The sequence below is a fragment of the Antennarius striatus genome, chromosome 19 (genome assembly GCF_040054535.1).
Source record: "Antennarius striatus isolate MH-2024 chromosome 19, ASM4005453v1, whole genome shotgun sequence".
Taxonomy (NCBI): domain Eukaryota; kingdom Metazoa; phylum Chordata; class Actinopteri; order Lophiiformes; family Antennariidae; genus Antennarius; species Antennarius striatus.
Window position 1 is genome coordinate 12607057 of NC_090794.1, and position 13134 is coordinate 12620190.

The 13134-nt window shown below is 40.6% G+C and overlaps 1 protein-coding gene across 3 annotated transcripts; it reads right to left on the reverse strand.

Moving 5' to 3' along the window:
• Nucleotides 1–945: 945 nt before the first annotated feature.
• On the reverse strand, nt 946–11640 carry LOC137613803 (scavenger receptor cysteine-rich type 1 protein M130-like). 3 transcript variants are annotated; one of them, XM_068343253.1, is made up of 18 exons: nt 11513–11636; nt 10214–10361; nt 9982–10052; nt 9715–9741; nt 9286–9597; nt 8003–8296; nt 7603–7917; nt 6989–7279; nt 6430–6744; nt 5958–6257; nt 4751–5059; nt 4035–4349; nt 3319–3627; nt 2949–3242; nt 2522–2857; nt 2322–2432; nt 1690–1774; nt 946–1532 (listed from the first exon to the last, which is right to left on the reverse strand). In XM_068343253.1, the coding sequence occupies exons 3-18, from the start codon at nt 10025–10027 to the stop codon at nt 1388–1390; spliced, it is 3804 nt and encodes a 1267-aa protein (XP_068199354.1). In that variant the 5' UTR covers nt 10028–10052; nt 10214–10361; nt 11513–11636; the 3' UTR covers nt 946–1387. The 3 variants fall into 3 exon arrangements, 2 of the variants coding, with proteins under 2 accessions (XP_068199354.1, XP_068199355.1); XR_011038998.1 differs by lacking the exon at nt 946–1532 and having other exon boundaries at nt 2522–2623; nt 2784–2857; XM_068343254.1 differs by lacking the exon at nt 10214–10361 and having other exon boundaries at nt 11513–11640.
• Nucleotides 11641–13134: the final 1494 nt, after the last annotated feature.

Genomic DNA, 13134 nt, shown 5'->3' on the forward strand with positions numbered 1-13134 from the left:
CAGTTTGGTGGGCTAAGGATTGCATCGCTGCTTTTTGGAGATGATGTGGTCCTACTTGCGTCATCAGCCTGTGACCTGTAGCACTCACTGAGTGTGAAGCGGCGGGGATGAGGATCATGGCTTCAAACTCTCAGGCCATGGTCCTCAGCAGGAAGCCGGTGGGTTGCCTTTTCCGAGTAGGGAATGAGGTCTTTCTACAAGTGAAGGAGTTTAAGCATCTTGGGGTCTTGTTCACGAGTTAGAGAACAATGGAGAGTGAGATTGGACGGAGAATTGGGGCAGCAGGAGCAGTATTGCAGTTGCTTTACCACGCTGTTGCAACAAAGAGAGAGCTAAGCATAGAGGCGAAGCTCTCCATCTACCGTTCAATCTTTGTACCTACCCTCACCTATGGTCATGAGCGATGGGTCATGACTCACAGAACAAGATTGCGGACACAAGCATCGGAAATGGGCTTTCTCAGGCAGATAGCTGGTGTCTCCCTTAAAGATAGGGTGAGAAACACTGCTGTTCGCGAGGGGCTCAGAATAGAGTCGTTGCTTCTTTGCATGGAAAGGAGTCAGCTGAGGTGGTTTGGGCATCTGGTGTGGATGCCTCCGGGGCGCCCCCCTAGGCAGGTGTTCCTAGCACGTCCAGCTAGGAGAAGACCTCGGGGCAGACCTAGGACCAGGTGGAGGGATTATATCTCAACACTGATCTGGGTACGCATGGAGATCCCACAGTCAGTGGTGGATGTGGCCGGGGAAAGGGAAGTTTGGGGCTCCCAATTGAAGCTGCTGCCCCTGCGACCTGACTCTGGATAAGCGGCGGAAGATGGATGGATGGATGTTGTAGGTTTGCTCAACAGGCAACAGTCATTTGTGAAATATTATAAAACTGGTAATAATAGCATTGGTGTGCATGTGTCATGATGTGCATTTTATATGAAACAGACCTGTACTGCTGTTAGATTTACAAATTTATTCATCAATATTCACATACACTCAAAAAAACCCAACAAATTATAATGCAGTGAAAAACTACTGGCTTTGCTTTACAATTAGCAGAATTTTAAAGTCTAAGAATCACCAGGGAAATAAGCAACACTGTAGCAAAGCATTCAGTAATACATTTTTCAAATCCGAGTTCCCCTTCAGCACATATATTACCTGTTCTGTTCCAAACCACAATCTTAATGTCCATGTACAAATTAATTTTCTAAAAGCATAGAACAGAGAAACTGAACACTGGTTGAAAATAGTTTTGCTGACCTGATGCATTTTATGACATCAATGTTGAGTGTAGTTAATTGAACCCTTCAAGCAGGAAAAGCCTGTTTTGGTGCCAAATGTCATGGTGATCTCTGCATTTAATGATGTCAAGGGCTCTTCCACATGCCATTTGGCTATCATGAGAGAACAAGTGGTTCAAACTCATAACACACTCTCCCAGCCAGATCTTCAGGATCCCTCTCAACAGGATTGTCAGCTTCAGCATCGACCTTCTTCTCTTTCAGTTCTCGACCATGATCATTCGATTGACTGTTGCGGTCTCTGAAAGAGAGAGAGAGAGAGAGAGAGAGAGAGAGAGAGAGAGAGAGAGAGAGGGTAGAGTGAGAATTACAATCACTAGAATTCTTCTCCGGTTACTTGATTGGAATGAAATATACAGCAAATGGCAATGGATGCAATGCATTGTGTTTTTTCTTACCTTTCATCAAATACTCGATTGCTCCTCTCATCTATGTCCTCTTTTATGGTTCCTCCAAAGCTGTTACTGAACTGAACCACGGTACCTAAACAGTTGATCATAAAATCACCATGATATATTTGAGATGAGTCAAATCCAAGTGAAATCCAGACATGACACGATCTTATGTCATCTTACATCACAGTTTATATGTTCAGCCTTTCATTTGTACATGAAGCACGGATAAAACATTCATCAAGGACCCGAGTAACTATAAATGGGCTAAAAGATGTTTCAACTCTCTGAGGGTAACTGTTGATGCGTGATAATTATGTGTGGTCTACAGATCTAATATTTTAGCATCATTAAACGTTTATGATTGGGGTTTTTTATATCACCACTTGGGGTCAGTAATACCAAGAATTTACTATCATCAGCATATCATTACCCCTTGCTACTGAATGTTCTACTATGTTTATCAGATGTTTGGTGCTGGATAAAAATTACACCCTGGGAGGTGATTGAACAAACACACCATTCAAAAATCCAGCAAACAATTAAAATATCCAGAGTCAGGGTTGGTGGCATTTTATAACTCGAGAATGAGATTCAACAACCACCAACACCAGAAGTAACATTTCAGATGCATTTACCTGCACCTCGGCTTCTCCTTCTCCAAACCAAGTATCCAATAACCAACACAAGCAGCAGCACCACGACCCCTACCACAACTCCTGAGATGGCTGAAGAGGAACTTGTGGGAGCTGTAGGAATTGAAAGATCAAGGTAGAGTTAGCAAAGGAGAAATCTAGACATACACAAGGTAGAAAGACAAACTCTTAAAGTTTCTCACCAACGACAGTGACCTGGAGTGATTTTGAGGGCTCAGAACAGAAGGACCTAGAGGAGATGTTGATGCCGTAGACACAGTGATACAGTCCTTGGTCTTTATATTCTAGTGCAGGGAAGTCAAATTTGGCCAAGTAGAATATAGTGTGGCCAAACGCCAACTTTGCCTCAGTTACAGTAACATTTGACTTTGTCAGATAGAAATAACCTCCATTATATCTGGAATGAATAGAGCAAGTGATAGAAAAGCTTTTGCCTTGGCTGACCGATATTGTGTCTGGACTGTAGACCACCATTGCATGAGGTGATGATAGGGAGATACTGGGCATCTCCAGTTTCACTGTAGAAAACAGAAATCAAGACCATTCAAATAAGGTGTAAATCAAATTGACATCAATTATGTTCAAGCAGACAAAGTATGAAAAATTGACCTATGACAGACAGATCAACTGGATTTCCCTGAGGGAAATAGATGACTTGATTTGGAAGTTTCTTTTGGTATTCACAGATGTATGAACCCTTTTGACTGAAGTCCACTGAAGGGAAGACAAAAGTTGCTGCATCATTGTCAGAGTATTTTTCCATTTTGAAGGATCCTTGGGTCTTTCTCAGAACAAATGTCCCGCCCAAATGTTGTGTGACCACTGCGCAGGTTATTTCAACTTTGTCACCCCAGTTCACCTCTGGAGCAGGGCTTAACGTGATCTGGGGCTTCACTAGAGCTCCTGCAACAGATAATAATTTTAAATAAGTCTAAAATCTGATGGGAAGAAATGACTTGATGCAAAATGAGTCTCTTACCCAAACAGATAACACCAGCATCTTCTCCATGTCCACAGTTGTTCTTTCCAAAGCCATTATGTGAACAGTGTGTGATGGCTGACTCCTGGCCTGTACATTCCACATTATCCATCCAAATCGGGCCAGTGCCTCTACCAAAGTGAGCGCTCATAGGAGCAGAGACTGCATGACCACAGCCAAGTTGTCTACATACCACATCAGCAGCAGGCATTTGCCAGTCATCATCACACACAGTTCCCCACTGGCCTTTATAGAAGACCTCCACTCTGCCGGAGCACTCACCTGTACCACCGACTAACCTAATCTGTGCTGCATATGATGACAGAAAAGAAGAGATTCCATATGCAAAGGGTAATGCTTGAAATACATTTTTACACAGAAGAGATCTATAGTTCTGACTTAATAGAATATTATTTACGACACAATATAAATGTCTTTCTATCTAGTAAGTTGAAACTATATCATCAACAGATGCTAATTTCAAAATCCAGCATCAAACATCTCTGGAGTTCAATACTACAGTAGTACTTAATAGGCTAAACCAACCAACTTAAGTCATGACAAATTTGCAAAACCTTGTATTTTCCTAAAATTGTCTAACATTTCCTTGACTTTAAGTTAGTAAATGCATTACAATAAATAAAGTACATATAATAACTTCCCACTACACTGTTGTTATGGAGCTAATTTTGAGCCCATCATTTAAAATTCTCTACCTGCACAGAGAACACTGGCATCCTTATCATGTCCACATCTTGAACTTTGGAAACCTGTCAGTGAGCATTGCTTAAGATATGTAACATTGTTGAAGCATGAATCGCTGGCCTCCACCACAGATCCACTGCCTTGGCCGAAATGGGCATTGCCAGGAATCTGCACTGCATTCCCACATTGCAGCATGTCGCAGACCACCTGAGCTTTAGTCAGGTTCCAGTCTGTGTCGCACACTGTATGCCATGCGTTTTCCCGACGCACCTCTACTCTGCCAGAGCACTCATCCTGACTATTAACCAACCGAACCTCCAGACTCCCTGTGAAATAGGCAATCCAAAATGATTATATGGTAACAAACATAGTAAAGTCATCATAATCCAGTGAAAGATGTGGCAAACGAACATCTACCTGATAAAAAAATGTGACGTGCTTTGAACACTAATCTGTTGTGAGAAACATAATAAGATGTTTGGATAGCTTCTTTGTGGATCCTGGAATTAAGCGTTTACTTATTGTGTGTATGAGAAATGAATGAAGAAAATATCTTTCATATCATAAACTCAGTGATGCCGGAACATCATACATTTCTATGTCTACATATGCACATGAGTTTCAGATAGATAGATAGATAGATAGATACTTTAATAATCCCGGAGGAAATTGCATAGAGTCGCAGTATGTGTGAACAAGTTTGTCATACTGAGGGCAAGAATCGTACCTGTGCAGACAACACCAGCAATGGAGGTAGCATTGCAAGTTCTGTCTGTAAATCGACTTTGTGGACACTCAGCCATCGTTGTCTCTGATCCACTGCATTCAATTTGATCAATCCAGACCTGACCTGAGCCTTGGCCAAATTCAGTGGCGGTAGTTATCTTATCTGGCCTCCCACATTCCAGCTGTTTGCACACAACCGTTGCATCATTCACGTCCCAAAGTTCCCCACATACAGGACCCCAACGACCTTTGTCATAGTATTCCACTCTTCCAGCGCAACGATTTGGCCCATTGGTCAACTTAACATTGCCTGGAAATGACATTGAATCAACACTGTTGTTAAAAATTACCAAGCATCCATCCATTCATCCATCCATTCGGAGTCCTGGTCGGAATGGATGGATTTACCAATTTTTAATACTTGGTAAATTCAAAATTCAAAAAAAATTTCAATGAAAAATTTAAATTTTGAATTTAAAATTTTCATTGACATTTTCATTGGTGACATAACTGTGGGCGGACATGTCGTTGCTTTAATTACAAGTGATACAGGGACAAGAACATTATTTCATTTTTGTTTTTGTCCAATTTGTAAGTTGTGCACTCTCTGTGTTCCATCTTTTGACAATGGACGAGCCCTACCCAAAACAACTGTGATTGTCTGGAGTAGGACTATTATTCCCTTTAAGCAGAATGATAATAATCTTTTCTCAGAGCTGGAACACCGCTGTTAAATTGTTTTTCCACTCTAGTTATGTTATCATATGTCACATTATACTGTATATACATATGTGTGTACAGACCCGTAACACACACACACAGACGCACGCACGCACGCACACAGACACACACACACACACACACACACACACACACACACACACACACACACACACACACACACACACACACACACACACACACACACACACACACACACACACACACACACACACACACACACACAGAGGGAAGGGTCTGTAAGCATGTACAGTAAGTGTTGGGTGGAGCGGCAGAGAGCTCATTCTTGGTTTGTCCAATGTGCAACATCTAGAGGGATGGTGCCTTGCTCAAGTGCACCTTGGCAGTGGGTGAACTAGCACTTCCCACTGCCAGTTCACACCTTAAACATTCTTGGTTCACATGGGCCTTGATCTAAACACAAGTACCAGATTCTTTTACTACCAATGAGTTTTGTATCTCCTTACCTGAACATTGGACAGTTGCATCCTCAATCTGATTATGTATAGTCTTGGTGGATCCTGTCAGGGTACACTGTGAAAGAGAGTTCTCTCTCCCACTACAACTGACCTTATAACCTCTCATTTCACTGCCTTGGCCAAATGATCCGGACACCCTAACAGGATCTCCACAACCCATCTCTCTGCACACCACTGTAGCTTCATTCATTCCCCAGTTAATGTTGTGTGCTGGGGACCATTGGCCACCAAGGTTGAACTCCACCCTGCCTGAGCACTGGTCAGTGCCATTACGTAGTCTAATTGTAGCTGGATGGCAAAGGATAGAGAAATCATTTTAATGTTTGGACACATTTTGAAAGGACTATCTTGCTAATTCAAGCTGTCAGCTTCTGATAATAGTAGTTCACATAATTGTTACACGACAGTTTAATTGCTCACAAAGAAAGGAAATGAAGCGCAGTAACAACAAGGATGATACCTGAGCACACTACTCCAGCATCTTCACCATGGCCACAGTTAGATTCTCCAAGGGTAGAGTGCTGGCAATGTAAGAGTGAACTTTCGTTGCCAATGCAGTTGACATCATCCAACCAAATTTCTTCAGAGCCTTGACCGAAGAAGGCTCCAGATTTGGCTGCCTGAGGTGATCCGCAGTCCATGGCTCTACACACCACCTGAGCATCTTTGATATCCCATTCGTCATCACACACCGTTCCCCAGTGGCCATCATGCAGAATCTCCAGTCTACCAGAGCATCGGTCGGTACCATTGACAAGCCTAAGTGGTGGGTTACCTGAGGACAGGTCCACTCGTGTTGAAAGCACTCATTAAGGGTTAGCGAATATATGAGCCATTAAGCATTACCACCACTAACTAAGGCAAAGTCTTGAATACTGTTAATATTGCAACAGTGTACATTAAAGTGAAATATAGTGATAACATGATATAATGAACATAGGCTAATATTTTTGTTTAATAGCAACGTAGCTTATGCTAAGCTGAAGTCTGCTATGCTACATCCTTGATTAGCATCTTACCTGAACATAAAAGTGACACACCATCACATCTCCCATTGTTTTCTTGAAATGAGCACTGGGACATAGAGCTCACATGGCCAGAGCAGCTACTTGTGAAGCCACTCAGTCCTCTGTCACCAAAGTTTAAGGGTTCTTGGGTTTTTTTCGGAGTTCCACAGTCAAGTTCCTTACACACCATTGATGCCTGTTCATGGCCCCAGTTGTGATTACAAATTTTCCTCCATTGGTTATTGTGAAAAATCTCCAATGCGCCAGAGCAACGATCAGTACCATTGTATAGTCTGACTGTTTCTGGAAAGGAAGGATTTAGAAAGAATATTTAAAATGTTAATGTCCAATAATGAGATGAAGTGTTTTCCTAGGGTTTACATAGGCACTGTTCTCTTGTCTAAAATGAATAAGATGAATAAAATGACTGTTTCCAGATCTGAAATTTAATCTAATATTCAATGACATGATATATTGTATATGTGCGGGAAGCCATTAATATACAGTATTTCTTTGTCATGGCACACAAATGCATATTCCAAAATTTAGACCAACCTGATTTAATTCAAATACACATACAAATAAACATGTCTTTTTTGAGCAAGAAACAGAATAATGTGTGTTACCTGAGCATACAACACCAGCATCCTCATTGTGGTCACAGTCGTGCTCTCCAAAGACTCTGTGTGGACAGTCAGCGAGGGTTTTCTCATCACCTCTACACTCAAGGTCATCCAACCAAACCTGATCACTACCTCTGCCGAAGAAGGCCTTGTACTTGGCTGTTAGAGCATTCCCGCAGTTCATCTGCCGACATGCGACAGTCGCTTCCTGCATGCCCCATCTGTCGTCACAAACAGTTCCCCATTGTCCATCATGGAACACTTCCACTCGGCCAGAGCACCGATTGGTCCCATTTGCTAGCCTAATCAGTCTGCTGTCTGTCAGATTTAAACGATAGAAAGGTTCATTGACAAAATAATGTTTTACACGTTTTTTTTGTTTTCTAACATTTGGATCACTTACTTGTACAGACAACAGAAGCATCAACGCAGGCTTCTTTGAATTCTTGAATGTTGCAAAGCGAGATGGAGCTCTCATTTCCGGTACAGGTGGCTTTCACCCCGACCAGGGTAGGTGCTGTTCCAAAATCCAGCTCTTCAGTCGGAGTGGTAGGACTGCCACACTTCAGCTCTCGACACAATACGTCCGCTTGTTCCTTACCCCAGTCACTATTGCATGCTCGCTTCCAGTGGCCATCATGGAAGATTTCCACTCTGCCATTACATCGATTGCTACCATTCTTAACCCTGACATGTTCTGCAATTAATATGAGGTTGTGAGAAAGAACATTCAAAGTATAAATTGTCTGCATGTTAAACCCATGTGAAATAATCCTCTTTGAGACATTACGTGTACATGTACGTGTACAGACATTAAAGGGGTATGGATCTATCACTAAATGTACTAAAATACCAAAAAAAAAGATCAATCAAAAAAATCTTTCAGCTTATTCATTTACTGGGACAAGGTCGGACCAGTTTGTTCATACTTGATGAAAGAGCAATTAAGTATTTTCCTGAAGTCGGACGGGAGCAAGAAAAAATGTAAAATCACATTTTGCCAAGAGAACTATGTCCATCAAGAATTGAGTCCAAACAAAAATAAATAAAAAACACCCCCCTCCCCCCCCAAAAAAGGACTGAAAAGAATCTAAAAATTAGTTGTTGTTTTTATCAAAACAAAAATGCATCTTTCAAAGGTCTGTCCACTAGTCTTCTTTCATCAATCTCACTTTGATTACCAGACTCAATACTCACACACTTTAACCTGTCACTTACATTGTGCACAAGAATTGCTGTTCAGATACTGTTTGTATTTTACATACTTTTACATACATACATATTTTTTATCTTATATTTATCAGATGATGGGCTAACTGGGGCCTTCAGAGGTGTATTTTGTACTGTCTCATACGTAAATCAGAATAAAGATTCTGATTCTGAGTACTGTAGTTGTTATTCTGTGAATGTAATGTTTTCAGGATTTTTCTGCTTCTGTAAATGAAATACTAAATTCCATAATACCATAAGAAAGGTAACATGAAGTAGAACACATTTTAAGGGAACAGCACTATCTCCACCTTGAGAAATTTAAACATTACATTTGCAGCTGCCAGTCACGGACTTGCTGACCTTGCTGTTGGACAATGCTGTTGCATTACTATGACAGGTAGGTAACCATTACGTAGTGGCTACTAGAGGTTTAGGCAGGTTTAAAGGAGTATGAGCACCCCAACTAAGTCTTACCTAAACATATAACGCCAGCATCTTCACTATGGCCACAGTTATTTTCCCCAAATGGTCTGTGTGTGCATTTCAGGATTGACGGCTCATCACCGTTGCACACCACATCATCCAACCAGATATCATCTTTTCCCTCTCCAAAAAAGGCACCTCTCTTGGCCTCAAGAACTGATCCACAGTTTACTTCTCGACATGCCACGTCAGCATTAGCAGTGCCCCAGTGATCATCACACACCGTTCCCCAGCGGTCATTGTAGTAGAGCTCCACTCTTCCAGAGCACCGTGAAGGCCCAACCAGCCTGAGTTTGTCACATTCTGAATATGGGAAAATGAAAGCATGATTGATGTAACCTGGGTCATAAATTAAAAAGCAAACCATTTAAACAATAAGCATGGTTTCCAAACATGACATATAAATAGGAATTTACTGACCTGTAAGCAGTGATAGGCTCAATAGACCTACAGCAGGCACATAAAGAAAATATTCCAATTAAAACTGACTGCCCAGGGGTTTGTGGTGAATATTTGAAACAACGTTGGCAGATAAATTCTCAACAATCAATGCTGGACATTGTCATATTTCTGACAAATACTTATTCAAAATTGTCAATTTGAATTATTTGGCAATGCTGGACCTTTAAGTAATGATCTCACTAGTAAAAACAATTTAAAAAGAAAATAGAAAAATTAGAAACTCACCAATTGACAAAATAAAATGTTGCTTGGCCGTCAAAATGAAGGTCATACTGTGTTTAAAAGTGGATCAAATGCTGTCAGAGATGAGTAAAGGTGAAGAAGGAATTATTAATCTCTGAAATTACATTTATAAAGCTGTTGTCATCACTTGCAATGTCTACCATTAGTGAGAACAACAGCACCAGATTTTTAAATTCTGAGAAAAAGTTTTCATCAAAATCTGGTTAAGACTTACCTTTAAAATCCGACCACTATGGTCAGCTATTACAAAGAGCTTACAACTGGACAGAAAAAGTTGCTCACATCCAAAATATCCAAAGAACAGACGCTCTGTGCACAGATCCAGTTATTATTATGAATAAAAGGACTTTCCTGGACTTGGACTGCAACCGAAATGGATGTTGACATTTTGATCAATCATTAAAGACAAGATGAAAGGAGATTTTGTCTACTTTTACGCAATATTGACACAATTTTAAAAAGATATTACAGACCGCAGGAAAACATCATCACTTGTAAACTAATGGTATTGTGTTTAATATGATTTGTGAATGAAGAATACAAAAATAAAGAAATTGAGATCAGATGGAGAGTCCTTCTGTATAAATGTTTGTTGGAGGATTTGACTGAATCACAATGTTGAGATCAACATTATACTCCCTTCTACAATTATTCACAATATCCAATGTCAAATTTGCACCAAATGAAGCCTCCACAGAACATTTCTAGCTTGAGTATAAATCTGATATCAATTGAAAAATATTGTGAGCTCAATTTTATACAGTTCAATTATATTCTTGCCATGAATCTATCATTTTGTAAGGCAAAAGGGAACAATCATTTTTATATTCCATCCATCCATCCATTTTCTCCACTGGGCAGTTCACTTTACTCATTATTTTAAGTCAGTGCACCTAAAACCAACAGCCCATGATGTGACCCCTTCAGAATGAAAAAAAAAAAGCTCCTAGAATTTGGAATCACACTGTAGTCTTTATTAGACTGAAAGTTGGTGAAGAAAAGATGATTTAGAGATTGTTTCAAAGATGATTTCTGTTCAGTTCTCTGAAAATGATTTCTGTTCAGTTCTCTATTTCTATCAGTTCCACAATTCTTTCACAATCTTTCATCTTCAATTTAATGTCTATTTTAGATTTAGCATTACACCACTTTCATTGGGATCATAATTCAATTGAAGCCATGGTGTAACTTTCTGTTACTTTATTACTGGATCCAGTTGATGATCATTGGTGATATTTCATAAAAATCTAGAGAATTGCTCCTTGGACAAGCGCATTCCAAAATGCTTGGTTAAAAATCTATTTAGAGTAATCTTGAAAAAAACAACAAAAAAAAACCAAGCATACAAACTAACAAATAAAAAACTCCAAACAATGCTGTACAGTAGTTGCAAAAGCATCACCTCTTTGTAAATCTGTATATGGGTATTCGGATTACAAGGAGTTGATATTTAGTTGTACAGGGCTTCAAATGAAATAGCTGCAGTGCAATATTTTACAGATAATTTCCTTACCTTGTGGGCTGATGCAATTTTTTAAGATCATCAAACACAAACGGTGGTCTGAGAACCTTAAGAAAACAACTCTAGAGATTTTTCTTTTTCCACAGAACACTTGCCTCACAGCTTACCATTAACATGACATATTTGAGAGTGGGGATGACAAATACTCCCACTGTGTGAGCCACATGAATTTTTGTTTTTTTCAGTTCCTGTTCTAAAGAATTACCCCCATCTTCCTATTTTGTGTAAGTAAAGCAAACAGAATTGATTCCTATCATTGTCAACGAAGAAACATGGACTACGTGGCCTCAAATGCTGCAATACCAGGAATGCTTACGAGGATTTTTGCTTCAGCCACCACGAGTGACTAATACTTTCAACAATGTTGGCTGGCTTCTTGATGTGCTTGCATGGAGCCTGTCCTCTGATGCTGACCTCCATTAGGAGCCTTGTATTGGAGGGGGTCCCTGCAGCTCACTTCCACTGGGTGCACTTTTACATTGGAAGTTACCTGATTGTTCCCCAGTTCAGAAGCTGGACATTTTAGCACCTAGTTGTGGCGCCTGGTGTATCCGCCTTGGATGAGACCAGGATGTGTTTGAAGGTTGCTGGTGTGGCTCAATGAGGACTGAATGGTTCTTCTCTAAACCAGGGGTGTAAGCTGGTTGGTGAGGGCAGGACCTCATGAGTGGCTCTGGTGATGAACCTCAGCCTGTTCAGCTCCATGCTCCACAGCTCAGTCTCAGTCTCTGATCTTACTCCTCTACACACCTTCTCTCCTCATCCACCAGCCTGGCTTGGTTTGGGATGCTGCCATGGCTGCTTCCTCCTGGTGGCACACCTCCTTCATGACTAGGTTCTGGTGTTCAGATGGTGTTATCTTCTGCCACATGGGTGTTGTTGCTCCCAAGCCAAGGCCCCCCTGCTTTGTTGGACTTATATCCCACTATATCCCAATTTCTCAAGTCAGGCTTTGCATTGTTTGTCCAACAAGTATTTGTTGCCAGCATTTGATGTGTTATTGTCATCATTCATGTCATCCCATGAGTCCTGACTGGAGTAAAACTCAACCTGTTGGTCCTGTGATGCTCTCTGAATTTGGAATGAGTCGAAAACTGTGCTCAAAATTCTATAACACTGATTAACTTCCAGAGGAACTTTAAGAAGTCTGACTTGTTCTTGGAGAGCCTATGCAGAACACTCTTGAGCCCAGGGGCTGTTGGGGGCAATATTAAAAATGCATAAATACACTAGTAAGTCCTGATTTTGTGGGGTTTTGTTTTGGTTGGTTTGCATTAGAATTTCAGATGAAGGGGCTGTACTGTTTATTATCATAACTAGGTCTTTCAGTAACGATTTTTTGTTTCAGGTGCAAGTTTGTGGACCTTTTTTTTTTCTTTTCTTTTTTTCAGCAGTTTTTGGATGACTAGATTTCCTGTCATGTTCCTTTTCACCAGAACAGAATGTCAGATTAGTTGAAAACTCGTACATAACATTGCCCAACTGACTTGTTTATTCAGCATTTTCAATTGTCTTATTTTGACATGACTTTTGCTCACATAAAAAACCCCTTAACTTTCTTAGATATACATTCTGTTATGCCAGTCCCCAAGAAGAAAAACTTTTAACTTCAC

Bases quoted from the DNA above. Each gene is read 5' to 3' on its own strand.
- LOC137613803 (XM_068343254.1), bottom strand. From the start codon at position 10,027: ATGACCTTCATTTTGACGGCCAAGCAACATTTTATTTTGTCAATTG. The intron at 9,598-9,714 runs GTCAGTAAATTC...TCCCATATTCAG, and splicing joins GAGCCTATCACTGCTTACAG to AATGTGACAAACTCAGGCTG. The intron at 6,258-6,429 runs GTATCATCCTTG...TTTGCCATCCAG, and splicing joins TGCTGGAGTAGTGTGCTCAG to CTACAATTAGACTACGTAAT.